Raw genomic sequence first — 21862 nt, 5'->3', positions numbered from 1 at the left:
ACAGTCTGTGCTCGGAGAGCACACTGAGACAAATGTCAACTATGACTGGAGGATCATCAAATCAGGGAAAGATGTTCTTTGGCGTGTCTGAAATGCATTAGTCTTCCACTCAAAGAGCTGTCCACATCCTAGTGTTACAAACTGGCACACTGACTATGTGTTGAGGGGTGGCAGGATGGATGGGAGGGGTGAGGCGGTTTGAAATGAGAGGAGGTTGGTGAAGACAGGAGGAAGAGAATCTGATTGTTTTCCCTCCTGGATGAGATTCCTCAGCCTTTCATTAAGCTTCTGGGTCCTTGCGCAATTCCATTACCTTCACAATGAGCTCTTTCAGCTGACTGCTTAAAACCAATCCCACATCGCACCAGACAGCGATATGAGCCAGCCTCGTTTTGACAATTTTGCCCAAAGTGACACATGTGAATCCCAAGCTGACATTCATCAATATCTGTTAATAAAAGAGAAAAGAGAAAATGATCCAAAAGGTGTAATTAGATAAATGAATTAACCAATGTGCATTGACCATTATGCATTGATGACTCTGAGCACAGAACAAGAGGACACTCTGACAAAAACTCTCCACATAGGGAAAAGGTTATGTCAGTCTTCACAGTCAACGTATGAGACTTACAGAGTGCTCTTTAAACTCAAGAAAGTTCCAGCACTCCTATTCTGTTTAAACTTCTAGAATTGATACAGAAGGCTGAAGAGTTACTGCAGCATTTCTTCTGTCTTGGAGTAAATGGCAATAGCAAATTTTCTCATCTTTATGTTCCATTAACAATAACAATCAGAGTTATAAATAGATCTCTAGATCTTTCCCATCCCCAGGACTATTCCTTATTTTCAGAAGTTTTTCCACTGAATGCTGTTATAAAACCAGTGGGACAAATCCATGGTGTTGTGGCAGGTGTGTGGACAGGGGATCCCTTTACAAGCCATTTACCCTCATCTAAACAAATAGGGCAGAGAATAACTGAAAATTCACAGCATTGGAACAGCTACTTGGCTTAACAAGTCTGCACTGCTGTTAACGCTCCATATGAACCTCCTCCCAATCTATTTCATCCAATCAACTAGCACCCTATCCACCATTTTCCACATTCATTTTATTCACTGCCAATGCTCAGTAGCAGCATTATGTACCATTTACAAACAAGATGCACTTCAACAACTCACAAAGGCTCCTTCAACAACAACTTCCAAACTTTGACCTCTACCACCTCAAAAAACAAAGGCAGAGGATGAAAGGGAATACCATCACCACTGGCAAGAAACCTTCCCTCCCCAGCCACCCAAGCCACACATCATCCTGACTTGAAAGTACATCGATGTTCCTTCAATGTTTCTAAGTCTAGAACTCCTTTGCTAACAGCTTCCAAAGACTGCAGTGGTTCAAGAAAGCAGTTCACCTCCAACTTCTCAAAGGCAAACAAGATGAGGTTTAACCAGTTATGACCACATCTAATTAATGACCAATCTATCCTTTAACTCCTTTCTCCCTCATGTACTTCTCCAGCTTCCTCTAATTGGATCTGTGAAATGGATCACCTCAATTATTACATGAGGAGGAGATTCCACATCGTCATCATTTTCTCAGTAAAGAGGTTTCTTCAGAATTGCCTGTTACTGACTTGCGGGCGTACTATCCGCAAGATTCATTGAAGCAACTCACCAATGCTCCTTCAATAGCAACTTCCAAACTCACATTCTAACACCAAATGTCCTCCTCAAAGCCACACACAATCAACTTGGAATGGTATCATCGCTCTTTCACTGTCACAGGTCAAAGTTGTGGAGCTCCCTTCCTAATAGAACTATGGGTGCATGTTCAAGTGAAAGTGAAAGTAATTCCAGCCTCAGAGGACAACAGACGTTATGGGGATTGGTTAGCTCAGTTAGCTGGATGACTGGTTTGCAATGCAGACTGACACCCCCAGCATGGGTTCAATACATGTACCAGCCAAGGTCTCAAAGTCTTCTCAATTTCACCCATCACCACCAGTCATCCCTAATGAGTGGATCACTACCACAATGGTTTTGCTGGCATACGATATGGAATATAAGGATTATTGGCTCTGGGATATTTAATGTGAGGGAATGTTAGTATTGAGATATGGAATATGTCTGCACTTTATGTTCCCTGTGTCAATATCAAGTCTCTCTCAAATGTTGTTCAATAATGGGCTTCAGGTCCAACAACACGTGTTGGTGCAGGCTTGGTGAGCCAAAGTGTTCCTGTACTGTTCTTTGACACCTGCTCCTACTTCAATGAGGTTAATGTTTCCATTCTACCACTGTTTTAATGCCAATGATTAATTAGGAATTGTCCATTCTCCCAGGCAAACAGCTTGAAATTGCACCAAAACCAATTCCACTTGGAACCATTTACAGGCAGATTGGTTGTGTCGCCATAGTCGTACCAGACCATAGGGGCTGCTCTCTTATTAGGAGAAGCGACTGATGGTGCTTTAACCTGAGGGCCACTAGACATCAGGTGAGGGAAGAGGTTGAGAAGGAGAGCTCTTCATGGTAACTTCAAACCGGTGATGGGAATTGAACCCACACTGTTGGAATCATACTGCGCTGCAAACCAACAATCCAGCCAAATGAGCTAAGCTGATTCCCACAGGCAGATAGAATGTAGAATAATTCCTGGATGACCAGCATTATCTATTTTAAACCAAACACAGTAATATCAAATGATATAGAAACTGGAGCCTACCTGTACAATACGAGGATGAATCAAGGATATATCCTCTTGGACACTGACCTTCAGTGGAACCTGAAACACAGATTAAAGGACGTTAAAATTGCTGAGTAATTATAAAATCCCATAATTTCTAATCTTGAACACTCACCCTTCTGGAAGGAGACAGTGATCCTGAAATTCAGTTCCTCCATCTTCACATTGTAGAAGACAGAGATGTACTCAGCCTTCAAAATCTGAAAGGGTGAAGGCTGGTTGCCCATCCCAGACTCATACTCAGTGGTGTGGTTACAGTGGAAGGAAACAGGGGAGCCATTGTTAAGGAATGTTTGGGTTGATGAAACATAGAGTTGTCCTGGACCCGTTTGGACATACTTTTCACTGAAATCCTAGATTAAAAAAAAAGCAATCACTGTTTGGACCACAATTAATGCAGACAATTTCCAAAAGCGCAGCATTAACGCCCTTAAATTAAAAGTTGTTATTTAAATACTTCTAATTTTCTTCTTCCCTGTAAACAGGTTCTAGTTTGATCTGAAATTTTAAATGATCAGGAGTAGTAACCCTGGCTGAACTCCTCTGAAACCTGCAGTGCAGACTGGGGGCAGCCATCTTGTGCAGGGATTCACCTGCTATGACATCATGGTAGTTGGCAACTGCTCTCATCTTCCATAAGGGAATAATTGAACCAGAAAACACGAGTAAATATTATGAGTTGGAGGGTTAGACTGGGAGCAGGAACATGGGGCTGAGGTTTAAGGTTGGAATTTAAGCTGATAGACTAGTAACAGAGTTAAATGGCATGCTGACTTGCAGTTGCAATCCCCTTTCCCTTGGATCCATGTTAAGGTCCTGAGCTCAAACCCATTGTTAGTAGTTTGGGGGCAGGTGTGGGAATCACCTCAAATACTCAAAAGGGAGTGGGAAGTATCAGAGAGAGATTTGCTTCCTTTTCCCCCAAAACTCTCAGCTCAAGCTTTCTAAATAGTCACATTTGGAGCAGGATTGATGGTGTTACGGGGGATAAGATGTCTGTTAGCTACTCACAGTTGGTTTCAGGGTTAAAGAACATACATGGGAGACAAAGAGAAGACAAACATTTGTAAAATCGAAATCTGGTCCACTCACATTCTATTTATATCTCAGGAAGGATAAGGTGAGTTCACAGTGTTTTTTTTGGAACAGATTCTAAAAGCAGCATATTTAAGAGACAAACAGAAAACAGACTATTTTGGAACTGATAATGTGCACTGAGACAGGATAATTAGTGGGTCATATAGTAAAAGAGTCATTAGATGGCACAGATCATAACATAATTGAATTTTACAGTCAGAATGAGGAAGAAGCAATTGGGTCTAAGATTAGTGTTTTATGAGCACATGAGAACAACTCTGGTTAAAGTGAACTGGGAAATTAAGGTAAGGAACAACACTCGCAAAAATACAGTCGAGTGAGAAAGAAAGTCTCGAGGGGAAAGGTGTACCATTTGTAGCTAACTAAAGAAGTTACAGATGGTACCAAATTGAAAGAAAGAATAAATGATTCTGTGAAGATGAGTGGCAGGTCAGAAGAGTGGATAGAACATAGAAAGCAGCCAATATTTATAAAAAGATAGGAAGTAGAGAATTACAGAAAGCTAGCTAGAAAAATACAAACAGGTAGCAAGAATGCCCTGTTATTTAAAATGGAAGAGAGTATGTATGAAGAGTGGTAGTTCTCTAGAGAATGAGTCTGGGGAATTAATAATGGAAAGTAAGGAAATAGCAAATAAGCTGAATTGATACTTTGCAGCTGCTGTCACTGTAAGGGTTCAGATAAGTAATTTTAAATTGAGAGGTGAAAGGGAGGGCAGAACTTAAAACAGTTACAGATACTAGTAAAAAGACAATGAGAAAACTATTGGAATTAAAAGCCAACATGTCCCCTGGCCCTGATGGATTTCATCTGAGGATTTTTATATTTATATTTGCCTGTGTATACTTATTCAAGAAAGAACGACAGAAAGCAGAAAACTACAGGCCAGTTAGCTCAACATCTGGCATAGGAAAAATGCTGGAACTTTTATTAAGGAGCCATGTTGTGGAGAAGCCAGTGTTGGACTGGCAGGGACAAAGTTAGAAATCACACAACACCAGGTTATAGTCCAACAGGTTTATTTGGAAGCACTAGCATTCGGAGCGCTGCTCCCTCATCCGAAGGTGTGGAATATAAAATCATAAGACACAGAATTTATAGCAAAAGGTTACATTGTCATACAATGATATATTGGGCAAACCTGGATTGTTAAATCTTTCATCTTTTAGAAGGTTGGTTTTCGTTCATTAATATGTAAATCCCACAATTTCTTTTAAGTCATCTTCTCAAGATAATTTAAGGTTTTATAACAAAAGATGACATCTCACTTCAGATAATGCATTAACAGTGTGAGGTCGAGTCTGTCTGTATCCCAATCTTGAGTCAGACTGGTTATAGTTCCAAAGTAGAATTTATGAAATACAGTTGCGCCTCGACATACGAACGACCCCATTCACGAACAAATCGGTTTACGAACAGGATTGTACGTAAAACTTTGCTTCAACATACGTACGAAATTCAAGGTACGGACAAATGGAATGAAGTGCAGGCTTTTGTTGAGAGGCATCACCCTAACAAAACTGTGACCAACAGAGCAGTGAACATTTTAAATGACAATGTGATGTCCCATTTTAGGAAAACTCTGCAACAAAGAAAAAACCAAGATTCTCTGATCGTTTTCTTGTGGCATCACCAACCTCCAAGAGACAAAAAAAGAGAAAAGACTCCGGAAAAATCCGAACAATGGGAAAAATTGATTCAGTTCGCAAACTTTTTGGTTCGTGAACCGGGTCCCGGAACGGATTAAGTTCGTAAGTTGAGGTGCTACTGTATTACCTGTATTGGCTGCCTGCAGATTGTGCATTTTTTGAGCAAAATAGAATGTATCTGCAAATATAATTCTGCAAATACAAATTTACCCCATGGACTTGTATATGTGCATGCGTGCATGAGAAACAGAGTGCGTGTCCGTTAGTCCATGTGAGAGAGTGTGTTTGCATGTATGAAAGCTTGCTAAAGTGTGTGCATGGGTGTGATGGAGTATAACCTTGTAAGAGGCTGTGTGCGTGGGTATGATGTGTGTGTGTATGTGTGTGTGTATAGAACAGTGGGGTCACCTGTAGTGTGACATGAACCCAAGATCTCGGTTGAGGCCATCTTCATGGGTACCAATTTTGGCTACCAGCCTCTGCTTGACCACTTTGCATTGTTGCCTATCCCAAAGTCCGCCTTGGAGGATGGTCACCTGAAGATCCGAGGCCGAATGTCCCTGACCACTGAAGTGTTTCTAGACTGGGAGGGAACAGTCCTGTCTATTGATGTTGTGCGGTGTCAACTCATCCCTTGTTGTAGAGTTTGCTTGGTCTCACAAATGTACCATGCCTCAGAGCTTCCTTACCTGCAGCGTATGAGATAGACAACATTGGCCAAGTCACATAAGTACTTGCCGCATACACGGTAGGTTTGGTGTCCCCACAGGTAATGGTGGTATCCATGTCGACACGTCTTGCAGGGTCTGCCGTGACAAGGCTGTATGGTGTCCTGAAGACCAGGCAGTTTGTGAACAATCGTCTGTTTAAGGATTGGCGGTTGTTTAAAGGCGAGAAGTGGAGGCATAGGGAAGGTCTTGGCGAAATGTTCATTCTCAGCGATAATGTGTTGCAGGCTGCAAAGAACATGCGTGGTTTGTCCAGTACTTTCCGGGAGCCGAAAAGCTAAGGGAGTTTTTCAACCGGGAGGGCACTACACTATACACTCACTCACTCTCTCTCTCTCTCTCTCTCACTCTCGCACACACATATGCGCACATGCATTCTTACATATTCACACTCACACAGACCTTCTCTCATATACATGCTCTCTCTCATACACACACCCACACATATACACTTGCCACACTCAAACCCACGCACACACCCTCTCTTGGGCTTATACTCCATCACAACCACACACACATTTTACTAAGCTTTCACACAGGTAAACATATTCTCTCACATGCAGTCACACACCCATTCTCTCTCTCTCAGTCACACACACACACGCCTATGCGGTGAAATTGTATCTGTAGAATTATATTTGCCGATACATGCTCAAAAGGTGTACAATCTGCAGGCAGTTAATACATGTAATGTTTTGTAAATTCCACTTTGGAAATAGAACTAGTCTGACACAAGATTGGGATACAGACAAACTCTAACCTCATATCTTTAATGCACTGTCTGAGGTAAGATGTCATCTATTGTTATAAAACCTTAATTTATCTCGAGAAGGTGACTTAAAAGTAGCTTTGGAATTTACATATTAATGAAACAAAACCTGCATTCTGAAAGATGAAAGATTTAACAATCCAGATTTGTTCAATATATCACTGTATGATACTGTAATCTTTTGTTATAAATTCTCTGTCTTATGATCTTATATTCCACAACCACCTGATAAACGAGCAGCACTCCGAAAACCAATGATTCCAAATAAACCTGCTGGGGCTATAATCTGGTGTTGTGTGATTTCTAACTTTATTATGGAGATTAAGCCAGGGCATCTAGAACATTCCAATTCAATCAGGCAGACTCAACATGGGAAATCATGTCTAACTAATTTAATAGAGTTCCTTGAGGAAGTACAAACAACATGGATAAGGGGAACCTATGGAGGTGGTGTACTTAGATTTCCAAAAGCAATTTGACAAAATTTCAAATCAAATGGAAAATAGTAGTGCATGGAGTAGGAGGACTATATTAATATAAGTAGAGGATTGGTTCACTCATAAGAAACACAGAATACACATAAATGGTTCATTTGCCAGTTGGAAAGATGTAACAAGCAGAGTTCACAGGTATTAATGTTGGTGCCTCAACTATTCAAATCTGTACCAATACTTGGATAAAAGTATTGAATGTATGGTCGTTAAATTTCTAATGATACAATAATACATTGGAAACTAAGTTGTCAAGAGAACATAAGGTGTCTAAAAATGGTAGACAGATTAAGTGAGCAGGCCAAAAATTGGCAGACAGCATATAATGTGGGAAAATGTGTACTTGTCCACTTTGGCAGGAAGAATAAGCAAGCAGCATTTAATTTAAATGGAAAGCGACTGCAGAATTTTGAGGTCCACAGTGATGTGGTATCCTAATACTTGAACTACTAAAATTTAGGATACAAGAATAGCAAGTCATTAGAAAAGCAAATGGAATTTTAGCACTTATTACAAAAGGAATGAAATACAACATTAGGGATTTTTGCAATGATTGTGCAGGACATTGGTGAGACCAAATTTACATTACTGCACACAAATTTGGTCTCTTTATCTAAGAAAGGACACAATTTAATTTGATGCAGTTCAGAAAAAAATCACAGGCCTGATTGCTGGGTTGAGGATATTATTTTATGGATGATGGATGAGGAAGTAGGATCAATTATTCCTTGCTTTTTAGAATAATGAAAGGTGATTTTATTGATATACATAAGATTCTGAGGAAACCTGACACAGTGGATGCTAAAATGATGTTTCTCCTCATGCAAGAGACTAGAGAGAGAGTTTAAATATAAGATGCTTTCCATTTAAGGTGAAGACTGGGAGAATGTTTTCTGAGGGTTAGAACCTGTACGTAATTTTCTTCCTCAGAAAGTAGTGGAGGCAGGGTCATTGAATATTTTTAAAGCACAGTAAAATACATTCTTGACTAACAAAGGAATCAAAGATTTTGTGGTGGTAGCAGGAAAATGGAATTGAGGCCATGATCTTATCAAATTATGAAGCAGGATTGAGGGGCTGAATAGCCTCCTTTTAATGATAATTCATGTGATTTTATGTATGCTTATAAGTAGGTAAGACACACAAAATCTGCCCTGAAATGTTCCCTCTTACTCTTCCAGTTAGTTGTTTGTTGCTGGTTAACTATGAAGAACTGCACAGCTGAAGAGATCTACCCACCTTCACAGCAATGTCTGCACTCTCTATGTTTCTGGGGATATAACCATTGATCACTATGTCAAACAGTAGGACACCGTCTGTGTCTACTCCCCGGGCAACGTGCGTCATTCGTAGGATCTCACCTGAAAGTCAGAAGCTGCAGTCAGTGTGTACCTCTTCGCATTGCCTTAGTGACACAATCAGACAACCCAGGAAGCTTGGGAATCTGCTTCAGCCACAGAACACCCTCTGATACTGAAATCAAACAGATCGTCATCTCTGCACACACAAGTTTATTCTGGTCTTGCGCAGGGGCACTCTTGCATTTGGGAGTACATTATGATAAATTGAACAGGACATGTATGGCCCCAAAACCCATTCCCAATTTTTTGAAAATTTTATCTTCCCAATGCTGCAGGGGCCAGCACATGGAATGCTCCAGTCAAGGCAGGACAGAACAGCAGGGGATTTCTCCTTATTCAATGTGGGCCTGAAGTCTCAAGAACAAGACAGTATTTGCTTTACATTTGCTGATAGATATTTATTCCTCAATCAATGTCATAAAATGCACTGACAGCTTGCTGCTTTGGGGTTTACTGTGTGTGAATTGGCTGTCAGACTTCTTGCATTACAAGAGTGACTACACTCCATAATTCTTTTTAAAACGCTTTAAGATAGTTGGTGCTTATGAAAATGCCCCATGAAAGCAAGCTGTTCTATCGTCCAAAATACAGCCTCTTCTCTCTCCAGTTTTCTCTATGCAGCTATACACAATTACCTGTTGCAAACTCCATTTGAGATTCTTGCCTGAAAACTCCTTTAGTCAGAGTGAAGCCATTCGCTGTGCCTGGTGCAGGAAAGGCCACCGACCAATAAATGGGGGTAAATACTGAGGCGAGTACTCTTACCAGGGGACCTGAAGGGCAAAAGTGCAGGGTAAAAGAGAGAGACAAAGATATAATATTTTGAAACAACTGAAAAGAGAATAATAAAAATAAAAACGAGTAAAAATTGAAAATGCTGGAAATACTTATCAGATCCGGCTGTAGCTAAAGACAGAGAGAGAGAGAGAAAGAAAGAAACAAATTCAATGTTTCAGATAAGTGTCAATTCATTAGAAGTGTAAAGGGGTGTTACGTAGGCAGGGAAAGGGTACGGTCAGGAGATTTATGCATTCTAAATGGGGGATCCACAGGCCAGGGGATTAAAACAAGGGTGATATCAGACTGAAGGATATATGGACAGTGAATATACAAGGCAGACAATGGACACAGGTTTCATCTGTGCCAGCTTAATACACAGATACATGGCATGTCTAACTGGGACACAACAAATGGCCTCCCCACTAAGCTAGAGAGACAGGGAAGAAAAATCAACAATAGTTTTACATTTCAGATCATTGTCTAATAATTCCCTCTTAGTGATGCCAAGGTTGAGGTCATCTTTGATTCCACTCATGGTTGAATGCCTGCCAAGTAACAAAAAGAAGGCAAATGGGCAGACTACTAGAGTGAGCTAAATTTAATGCCAAATAGAAGCTTTCATGGAGATGAAGAGAGAATTGGTAAGAAAATTGCCTGCTACAGATCATCAAAGCACTACAATCAGAATAAGAGAACAAGTTGAAATATATATAATGTTTGGCAGGCTGGAGGTTGGAAGTATTTGGGGGAGGGATGGGGAGGAGATATCAAAGTCCAATAGAAAGCGACGGCAATGACTTATGACAAAGTGCAGCCAAGTGCCTCCAGTCAGTGAAATACCAACCGATTGTGCTTGGAATGTTCTGAATGTTTGCCTGAAGGGTTGTAGTGCCTGCAGCTGCGTTTGCTGTGATGTTTGCATCAAGGAATGCGATTCCAAATTCTTTGTCATTAATGATTCCAATCAGACTGCCCCTGGCTCTCCCTGGAACACCTGGAACGAAGGGGTAGCATCTGTTACTGCGGAGTCCAAAGCTTTACCGAAGGACAAACAGCTCTTTTTCCCCTCACCAGTCGGTGTGGGTGTTTTCCACTGCAGACATGAAGTGTCGATTTTAAGCATTTCTCATAGTCTAGACACACTGAACAATCTCGAGCAAGGGGCACAGTATCAGGATAAGGCATCAGTCATTTAGAACTGAGATGAGGAGAACTTTCCTCATTCAGCAGGTAGTGAATATTTGAAATTCTCTATCTCAGAAAGTTGTGGATGTTCAGATGTTGAGTATATTTAAGACAGAAATGATTAGATTATTAGGGAATAAGGAGTCAAAGAATATGGAGGGGGTGCAGGAAAATGTTATTGTAGATGATAGGCTATGTGGGCATTGCATGTTTAATCATGCTCTAGGTTCTATATGATATATCCTGGTCCATTTTCTTATGTTACTTACTTGCTAATCTCAGAAGTATACAGTGCTGCCAGTGCAGTATGCCCTCTACCACACTGCAAGTGTCAGTCTGGATTCTGGCCTCAAGGTTCTGATGCTGAACTCTGCAGCCATGACCTTTGGGCTCAGAAGTAAACATCCTGTATCAGCTAAAACACAGCCAGGGTCACTTCCCAGCAGAAAGAGGAAGCACATTAACACACAGGATTTGAATCCAAATCCACTGAAGGCTTGGGGTATTCACTCACTGCGCCAGCCAATCTTTAAATAGTGTTTTATTTTACTACCAAATGGTAGCCTTTTCACCTGGACATGGGTGGTAGCTGCAGCTGGCTGTTTGGAAACTCTCTCCAGGGCAGCCTCTTCCATTGCCTTTCGGGGGAGGACTGTTGCACTGCCGTTTTCTCAACTGTGTCCCTCCTCCACAAGAAGCTGAACATTCACTCCATGGTTGCCATGGGCTCCAACCACCATTCACTGCCATAAAGAACATTCATATAGTATGACAGAACACTTAATCAACAAAGAATTAATACTACAAGTTAAAATAGTTTCAAGGTGCCAGGTATAATTGCAACCCATTTTCCAGAACTTGATTTACATGTTGTGACTTAGAGGTTGAAAAGGATGTTGTAATCTAGTAGTGTTAATGCTGCATTCTGCCATTGCAGTAAACAGTTAGTGCCTCATATGCAGCAGATCAGCTTCATACCAAATTTGCATTCATTTAAGTACAGAGGTCCAAATATGAGAGCATCAGGAGGAAATTGTTACAGCAGAATACGTGTTGGCGGCAATGACACAGCTGTGAGTATGCCAGGAAGCAGCAATGGAAGTTTAAAATCTGTTTTTTGAAGACTTAGTTTAATCACAGTTTGAATAACAATGTGTTCAGCACCACCTGTCTTACTATCTTGAGCAAGAGAAGCCTAATTTTGGACCCAGATTTTGTTCCAGCACAAAAATGGCAGAACAGTCTCAGCAAATGATCAGTAAAACATTGCCAGGGAAAGTGAGGAGGCTGACATAAAGTCTGTCTGCAGGAGTGGACTGAACAAGTCAGAGCCCAGACTGAAGTCTCGCTTGACTGAAGTCTTCCTTTTTTTTTTGTTTTAACAAGGTTCTCGCTCACTGAAAGATAAGCATGCAATGCTGCAGATTTGATTTTAACATCAAAACAAAAGTTTATTACATGAAAAAATGAAGGTAAAATAGAATAAACCAAATCATTTTCATAAAACACAGATTTAAACATGTCAAAAATAGAATCCCATGAATTCCAAAAGCAATTTTTACAGTACTCACACCAGAGAGAATTGCCTCTATATGTCACATAGGGTTTGACTTAGCCATGGCTTCCATTCCCAGTCATGTGAATCTGAAAGCTTATTCTTTGACTTGTTATAGAACTGAGTATATACTGCCTCAGCTTCAAATAACTCCTTTAGACTTTAAATGTCTAGTGTGGAACTGTTACTAAACTCCTGACACTGAAGCAACCTATTCTGAGCTATCTTCTCCCTTTTTCAGGAGCAACTGCTTTCCACATTCACCTTCAGTTGAGAAACCTACAGAACTTCCAAGATTGAAGCAACCCCACTTTTTTCTCCAGCTATGGCTGGTTCCCCAATCAAAAAGAAAAAAAAAATGAACCCTTGACCTTTCAATCTGGAGCATAATACACAATTGTTTACCTTGCTTGCTTGTAAAAGTTTCCAAGCAAAAGCCCATTACTTTCAAGGAAGTTTTTCTCTGTGTTTTTAAAAAAAATCTCCACAGCTACAGGAATACTTACATGTTACTCATTAACTCTGTTGAGAAACACGGAAACTAATATACCACAAGTCAAATCAAATTCAAAAATAAACATGTAAATATACAAAATTCACACAACTGATAACACAGTACAAGAAACATGGAAACTAGGTTTGATCGGGAATATTCTTGCCTGTCTTAACTTGGGTTTGTTTGCTGTTGCAATTGTTGCATTTGAACAGTAGATGGTGGAATTATCTAACTGTTCAGAGTTGGCGTGCACAGCCATGTCTTAGTTCAACATAACCCAGACTCAAATAACATCATCTCACGTGCACAAATTCTAGCAGTCGTCAGTGAGCAGCAATCCCAATCTGTCAGGTTTGATTTTTCCTTTCCCTGTCTCAGAGTGTGGGGGAGGGATCACTGAGGTTGATGACAGAATCATGAGCCAACAGAGGAGGGTTCTGTTCTTTAAGCTTCAGGGCTAGAAGCTGGAACTTTAACTTTGTTGCCTTAGCCCATTGCTCACTGTGCAACATTGGTTCAAATGAAGCAGGAAAGCACACTCCCCCTTCCACACTTTCTCACACTATTGCCCAGCTCTCAGTTTAAACTTACCAGGGCACAGGTCTATACCACAGCGCTGCATCTGCACATTTACCCCTGGACAAATATTGCCACCATTGGCAGGGGCTGGGTTGCTACATGATCGGTAACGCTTGCTTTGTCCGCTGCCACAGGTCTGACTGCATGGATTCCAGGAGCTCCAGGAGCCCCAGTTCCCATTCACTGCAAACAAGAAACAGATTTCACTCAGCAGGGACAGGTCAAATCAAAGCACCGTTTGTTGACTGTCAACTCTCCTGACCAAATTCTATTCTTCTTCTCCCACATGATTTGAAGATGCCAGTGTTGGACTGGGGTGTACAAATTTAAAAATCACACAACACCAGTTTATAGTCCAACAGGTTTATTTGGAAGCACCAGTTTTTGGAGCGCTGCTCCTTCATCAGGTGGTTGTGGAGTACAAGATCGTAGGACACAGAATTTATAGCAAAAGTTAACAGTGTGATGTAACTGCAATTATATATTGAAAAAGACCTGGATTGTTTGATAAGGCTCTCATCTTTTAGAATGGGCTTACTGGTTTCAGTTCTTTCATAGGTAAATTCAAGAACTTCCTTAAAGTTACATGCTCAAGTGAACTTTAATAATTGGTGCCATTTGGCCCAGATAATGCATTGAAGATGTGAGGTGCCCTGTGTGAGGCTGTCTGTGCCCCAATGTTCAGACTGATTCTAAGCTAAAAAAGGGATTTACAGAATCTTACATGGATTCATCCAGTTTTTGAGCAAAATAAAATGTAATTTTGCAAGTACACCACAAACTTATATGTGGGTGTTTGTGTGCAGTGGGGTGTTTATGAGTGTCTGTGAGAGAATGTGTGTGAGTGTAAAGGGGTATACGTCTGTGAGAGGGTGCGTGTGTGAGTGTGGGAGTGTATGTGGAAGCGTATGAGAGAGAGTTGTGTATGAGAGAGGGTCTGCGTGAGTGTATGGGTTTGTAGAAGTGTCTGTGTGTCTGTCTGTGAATGTGTGTGTAGTGCAGTGAGGTCACCTGTAGTGTGACATGAACCCAAGGTCCCGGTTGAGGCCATCCCTATGGGTAACGAACTTGGCTATCAGCCTCTGCTCAGCCACTTTGTGTTGTTGCCTATGATGAAGTCTGCCTTGGAGGATGGTCACCTGAAGGTCCAAGGTTGCATGTTCCGGACCGCTGAAGTGTTCTCCGACTGGGAGGGAACACTCCTGTTTGTTGATTGTTGTGCGGTGTCCATTTGTCCGTTGCTGTCGCCTATGCTTGGTCTCACCAATGTACCATGCCTCAGGCCATCCTTGCCTGCAACGTTGGCTGAGTCATGTACATGGTGGGTAGTGTCGCCACGTGCAATGGTGGTATCCGTGTCGACACTCTGACACGTCTTGCAGCGTCTGCCATGACAAGGTTTTATAGTGTTGTCCTAAAAGCCGGGCAGTTTGCTGCGAACAATTATCTGTTTGAGGTTTGGTGGTTGTTTAAAGGTGAGAAGTGAAGGCATGGGGAAGGTCTTGGCAAGGTGCTCATCCAGACTGATAATGTGTTGCAGGCTGCAAAAAACATGGTGGAGTTTTTCAGCTTCTGGGAAGTACTGGACACCGATGGGTACTCTGTCAGTTGCAACTCTTGTCTGTCTCCTAAGAAGGTCATTACGGATTCTCGCTGTGGCAGGTCAGAACTGGCAGTCGATGTGTTTAGCATCGTACCCTGTTCTTATGAAGGCATCCTTGAATGCCCGTCAAGTTCCTCCTCATCCTGTGTACACGTAGGGCTTGTCCATAGGGAATGGATGTTTTAATACGTTTCAGGTAGAAGCTGGAGAAGTGTAGCATCGTGAGGTTGTCTGTGGGTTTGCGGTAGAGTGAGGTGCTGAGGTGCCCATCCTTGATGGAGATGCATGTGTCCAAGAATGAGACAGATACTAGAGAGTAGTCCATGGTGAGTTTGATGGTGGGATGAAACTCATTTATATCACTGTGTAGTTGTTTAAGTGACTCCTCACCATGGGCCCAGAGGAAGAAAATATCGTCAATATACTTGGTGTATAGTGTTAGTTGGAGGTCCTGCATAGAGAAAAAGTCTTGATCAAACCTGTGCATGAAAATGTTGGCATACTGGAGTGCAAATTTGGTCCCCATGGCTGTTCCGTGTGTCTGGTGAAGAACCGATTGTCAAAGGTGAAAATGTTGTGGTTGAGGATAAAATGGATGAGTTGTAGGACAGTGCTTGGAAATTGACCATTGTTGGTGTTGAGTACTGAGGCTGTTGCTGCGATGCTGTCATTGTGGGGAATGGTGGTGTAGAGTGCTGAAACATCCATTGTGATGAGGAATGTTCCCAGTTTGAGTGGTCCGTGGGTGCTGAACTTTTGTAAGAAATTTGTAGTGTGGTGACAGAAACTGGAGGTCCCCTGAAGCTGAGGGTACACACACACACACACACACACGTATATCCCTTTAACACTCACACACATACACACTCTCTCACAGACACTCATATCCCTTCTTCCCACAACATACACACACTCACATGGATATACACACACATATAAGTTTGTGGTGTACTTGCAGAATTACAATTTATTTTGCTCAAAAACTGGATGAATCCATGTAAGATTTTGTAAATCCCTTTTTTAGATTAGAATCAGTCTGAACATTGGGGCACAGACACCTTCACACAGGGCACCTCACACCTTCAATGCTTTAACTGGACCAACATGGCACCTATTGAGTCCGTAACTTTAAGAAAGTTCTGGAATTTATCTATGAAAGAACTGAAACCAATAAGCCCATTCTAAAAGATGAGAGACTTAACAAACAATCCAGGTCTTTTTCAATATATAGTTTCAGTTACATCACACTGTAAACCTTTGCTATAAATTCTGTGTCCTACGATCTTACACTCCACAACCACCTGATGAAGGAGCAGCACTCCAAAAGCTAGTACTTCCCAATAAACCTGTTGGACTATAACCTAGTGTTGTGTGATTTTTAACCTTCTTCTCCCATAGTCACACTTTCTCTTGAGGGCCATTGGGTCATTATCACACTTCCGTCTGTGAGAGTTTTCTGATGTAAATTTCCTGCATCAAAATAAGTGCTTAGAATATCTCAAGATGGCGAAAGGTGCTAAACAAATGCAAACGATTTTTCTTTAGTACATATAAAGGGGAGATGTTGATGAGGCTTTTCCAAGTTTTCAATAAACCTGCATTGTAGCTGGCCACCCAAACTATTGGAAGAGACTTGATGTTCAATTCACTGCTTCACTGTGGTAAGGGCTGATCTCAACCCAATGCCTTTAGATGGCAACATGGCTAAGATTAGGAATTCACATGGTCAATGACTGCCACTGAGTTTGTGCTGCCCCGTAACACACAAATGTAATGAATTACTGCCCCCATTGCCGATCCTATATTTTCTATTAGCCTGAAACAATTCAAATTTTCAGGCTAATTTATGTAATATATATAGCACAAAAAAAACAACCATCTGACTCAATCAACTTATGATTCACTCAAGCATCTTTGGCTAATTCGATCAGCATAATCCTTTTTTCTCTTTAAGGAAATACATGGATGAGAAGCGGGATTTGGCCAAATAGCCCTTGAACCTGCTCTGTCTTTCAATAAAATCATGACTGATATGTTTGTGGCTTCAGCTCCCACTTTCCTGTCTTCCTTCATAATCCTCAGCTCTCTGGTCAATCAAAAATTTATCTAACTCCACATTAAATAATTCCAATTACTCAGCCATCACTGATTCTTGGGGAAAGTAGTACCAAAGATTAACGACCTGTTGAGAGAATATCATTCTCATTTTCATCTTATTCCTAAATTGTGTCCCCTAGTTATTGTCTCCCCAACAAAAGGAAATATATTTTCATTATCCAAGTTATTTAGTTCCCTCGAAACTAAGTAATTTGGAAGATTATAACCTTAGAATGCAGATCATCTGGACCTGGAAACTTGTCAGCCTTTACGTCAAATAGTTTTCCCTGCACTTTTTTCCTGGTGGTGGTGATTGTTTTAATTTCCACTCTCCAGTAATTGATTTACAAGTCAAAAAAAGCTGAAGAACTGTAGATGCAGTTCTTGATTAAGAAGTGTCTTATGAAGTGTTCTAAGTCTTCTACAATCAAGTCAGACACAATATCTGTTCAACACTCTATCATTTCCTTGCTTTCTGTGAGCAATTCCCCACACTGTCCTTTTGTTAGGATCAACACTAGATTTAGTTATTCTTTTCCTGTTTAAAATATTTGTGGAAACTGATTATTTTTATATTACTAGCTAGCTTCCTCTTATACTCTTTCACCATTTCTTTTAGTAATTCTTTATCTTAAACTCTTACCAACTTTTTGACCTCGACTAATCATGACAGATTTGTAGTGTTTCTTTCAAATGTATAAATATTCAACTTGCTTCTTTAGCTCCAGATGATACATCCTTCTCAAAGAATTGTTCTTTCTCAATGGACCAAATCTTTGCTTAGTGTTAATAAATATCTCCTTAGACGTCTGCCACTGCATTTCCACTGTCCCCCGTTCAACCTAATTTCCCAGTTGTCTTTGTTCTACTCTGCCTTTAGCCTTTTCTTTGTCCATCTCATTTCTCCTTCAATGTATTCATGCTATTTGCCTCACCTACTTTGTATGGTGTTGCCTCACATTCTCACAACCAGCTATACAATGAAAATTCTCCTGAATTCCCTCTTGAATTTATCACCACAGACTAGTGAGGCCCATACACTTTACCTGATTGGCTTGTTCTTACCTGGGCACGGCTCATTGTTGCACAGTACTACATCAACATCACTTCCTTCACATAGATTGCCTCCATACTGAGGCGGTGGATCAAAACATGAACGGGTCCGCTGGTGGACTCCTCCTCCACAGGAAGCTGAGCAACGTGACCAGCTGTTCCAAGCTGTCCACTGTCCATCCACTGTTGGAACGACACAGTTACTAAAGTCGTCTTTGAATTCAAACACTGCTCACAACCTCTCAAGACACCAGACTGTTTTATCAACTAGAATTACAACTGAAGCTGGGTTTTAACCTCACTATTTCTGGAATTGATCTGATATTTTTCCTAATCAATCTGCTCAGAGATGTGATAACAAACCATTGGAACAGGTAGGACCTGAGCCCGGTCCCTTGGCTCAGAGGCAGAGACATTACCACACTGCCACAAGCCCACTGTAATTGATTGGCTTGGCATGAATCTAATTGAGAGAAACTGAGGCTTAATGAACTAGCTTTCATAATAAAAAACAACTTGAATTATTCAATTGGAAACTTTACTGGTGGTAGTTAATGGATGAAAATAAACATGGGTGATTTGGTGATGGGGAAAAAGATGTTCAGTTTTATGTAAGAGTATTTCTGGATTTAAAAGAAAGAAAGAAAGAATTTGAGGGGTCTTGTGGTTTAGTGGTACTGCCCCTACCTCTGGACCAGAAAGACAAAATTCCATCAACTCCAGATGTGTGATAGCAACTCTGAACAAGTTTATCAGGATTTTTAAAAATACTCATGAGTCAAATGGAATGGTATCAGTGCAGGTATTATGGTATGTCAATTCTTTCATTAAGACAAGTGAATGGCATTATTTAGTTAGGTACTTAGAAAACTTGCTCTGCAATCTGGCTGAGTGATTAAGGTGATGGACTAAAAATCTACAGAGGTCGCCCCGGGAGGTTTCAATCTGGCCAACTATACTTCTTACCATCCTCGATGATCACATTGCCTTAAGAAATTGGCCATCAATGAATTCAAAATCCATAGAAAGGGAATATTGTGGCATATAGCAGCATCCCAATCCTGAGACCAGAAAGTCTGGATTCAAATCATACCTTAAAATGTGATGGACACAAGGGTGTGTCACTCTGTATTCAAATCATTTAATAAAAAGAAATAGATAGTTGGGTCTAACCTGCCATTCGGGGGCACCAAGTGGAGGGCTCTCACCATTGGAGTCCACCCTTTTATCATTGGGATTTTGACATGAAGGATATTGCATGTAGCATTCTTGTGCAACAGGAAGTTAAGGTGGGTGAGTTCACAGGTTTCCACACTGTTTTCATTTACTGTAGCCTTGGAGAGTCTCAGTTTCATGTATACACAGGTTACATCAGAATGTAGCCCTTCTTCCATTATTTGAAGGGGCTGCTAATTAATTTCAGTTGCACCTCATCTTCATGCTTCGGATCTTTGGCACCCATTGTAGAGGCAGGGCAGACAAACTGAAAGATATCCATTTGGCTCTGCTTAGGGCTTGGTCAAGGTAGCCATTAACAAATCACACACAGCTGGCCATGGAAAGGATTAACATATCCGACTGGTTGGCTCTCTTTTGCAGTTACTCTCCACCTTGAGAGAGAGCATGCTGCATCTATTGGTATACTTGAAGTGTTCCATGACTTGTGGATACTGCAGGGGCTGGAGTGCATGCGCTCTACCCGTAACAACATTTGTCCCTTTAAGGATCTGTCACCTTGGTTTAATTTAAATTGCATTCTCTCAGAGGAATTATGACCTTCCTGCAAAGTGATGACCAGAACTGTTCAGAAAACCCCAGCTGTGTCTTAACCGGTGTATTATATAACTCCAGCATTACATCCCTGCTCTTGTATTGAATACCTCACCCAACGAAGGAGAAAACCCATACTATTTACAATGTTATCCATCTGTCCTGCCACCTTTAGGGACATTTGGACACGCATTTCAAGGTCTCTAATTTCTCATAGCATCTCATTGTCTTATACAGTCCCTACAATGTAGATAGAGGCCATTAGCCTATTGAGTCTGCACCGACACTCCAAAGAGCATTAACTTCTATCCCTCTCAATACTGTCCTGTTTATTGTATATTCCCCTATTTGGTTTGTCCTGTTCAAATGCAGAACATTATATGCTTCCTGACTGAATTGCATTTGCCACTTTTTGGGCCACTCAACTTTTTGCTTTCTTCTTATCATCAACAACTATTCTCTTTATCATCAACTATCCAGGCAATTTTTGTATCATGTGCAAATTTCCCATTTATGCCTCCATTTAAGTCCAATTCTTTAATACATACCATAAACAGCAAGGGACTCAAAACAGCCCGATGGAACACCACTGGAATCTGCTTTGTATTTGCAAAATCATTTGTTGACATTACCCTTTGCTTCCTGTCACTGAGCCAATTTTTGGATCCAAATGGCCATGCTTGGATCCCATGGGCTTTAATTTTTTCTTAACAGTCTGTCGTGTCTTTCTCTTGACTCAATGGACAGTTTGGAGAGTGAAAAGAAACAGATGGAGAAAGGGAGAGAGAGGATTGTGTGTAGATATACAACATTGTGCAGCCAAGCACAAAAGTATGGTCACAGTTTGTAACCTGTTGAATTTCTTAGCTCAGCTCTGGCTGTGAAAGCTGGCTAACGATAGAAAGGAGGTAACAGCAAAACCAAAGAGATAGGTACACATGAATTCATGCTGTTAGGCATTTGAAATAGAGACTTTAACTCTTCAATAGGGATGCTTGCAGAATCTACTTTTGTGGATAACATTAGACTTCAATAATCTAATATGGAATTTGAATAGTTTGACCAAATAACCATTCTGAACAATTTATTAATAGTTCATAATGAAAATAATGAAAATCTACCATGAGAGTAAGCTGGTTGATGTGGTGTATATGGATTTCAGCAAGGCGTTCGATAAGGTTCTCCATAGGAGGCTATTGTACAAAATGCGGAGGAATGGGATTGTGGGAGATATAGCAGTTTGGATCAGTAATTGGCTTGCTGAAAAAAGACAGAGGATGGTGGTTGATGGGAAATGTTCATCCTGGAGTCCAGTTACCAGTGGTGTACCGCAAGGATTGGTGTTGGGTCCACTGCTGTTCGTCATTTTTATAAACGACCTGGATGAGGGTGTATAAGGGTGGGTTAGTAAATTTGCAGACGACACCAAGGTCGGTAGAGTTGTGGATAGTGACAAAGGATGTTGTAGGTTATAGAGATACATAAATAAGCTGCAGAACTGGGCTGAGAGGTGGCAAATGGAGTTTAATGCCTTTAAGTGTGAGGTAATTCACTTTGGTCAGAATAATGGAGTGCAAAGTACTGGGCTAATTATAAGATTCTTGGTAGTGTAGATATACCCCACACCCCTCACAGTGTAGATGAGCAGAGAGATCTCAGTGTCCAGGTACACAGATCCTTGAAAGTTGCCACCCAGGTTGAAAGGGTTGTTAAGAAGGCATACAGTGTTTTAGCTTTTATTAATAGAGGGATTGAATTCCAGAACCACGAGATTATGCTACAGCTGTACAAAACTCTGGTGCGACCGCACTTGGAGTATTGTGTACAGTTCTGGTCACCGCATAATAAGGAGGATGTGAAAGCTTTGGAAAGGGTGCAGAGGAGATTTACTAGGATGTTGCC

At 41.0% G+C, this 21862-nt stretch overlaps 1 protein-coding gene across 1 annotated transcript in view; it reads right to left on the bottom strand.

The window, feature by feature from the left end:
• Positions 1 to 21862, bottom strand: part of LOC122564614 (hemicentin-1-like) — a 429834-nt gene that overhangs the window by 21833 nt on the left and 386139 nt on the right. The window contains exons 89-97 of the mRNA XM_043719704.1: positions 18203 to 18373; positions 13450 to 13620; positions 11380 to 11550; positions 10467 to 10616; positions 9478 to 9615; positions 8721 to 8842; positions 2862 to 3099; positions 2726 to 2785; positions 314 to 448 (exon numbers count right to left, since the gene is read on the bottom strand). Of these exons, the coding sequence (XP_043575639.1) occupies positions 314 to 448; positions 2726 to 2785; positions 2862 to 3099; positions 8721 to 8842; positions 9478 to 9615; positions 10467 to 10616; positions 11380 to 11550; positions 13450 to 13620; positions 18203 to 18373 (1356 nt within the window). The remainder of the gene's footprint in view (positions 1 to 313; positions 449 to 2725; positions 2786 to 2861; positions 3100 to 8720; positions 8843 to 9477; positions 9616 to 10466; positions 10617 to 11379; positions 11551 to 13449; positions 13621 to 18202; positions 18374 to 21862) is intronic.

This window comes from Chiloscyllium plagiosum, chromosome 30 (assembly GCF_004010195.1).
Source record: "Chiloscyllium plagiosum isolate BGI_BamShark_2017 chromosome 30, ASM401019v2, whole genome shotgun sequence".
Taxonomy (NCBI): Eukaryota; Metazoa; Chordata; class Chondrichthyes; order Orectolobiformes; family Hemiscylliidae; genus Chiloscyllium; species Chiloscyllium plagiosum.
Note: the sequence above shows the minus strand (reverse complement) of the source record. Positions and strands in the feature narration are given on the sequence as shown.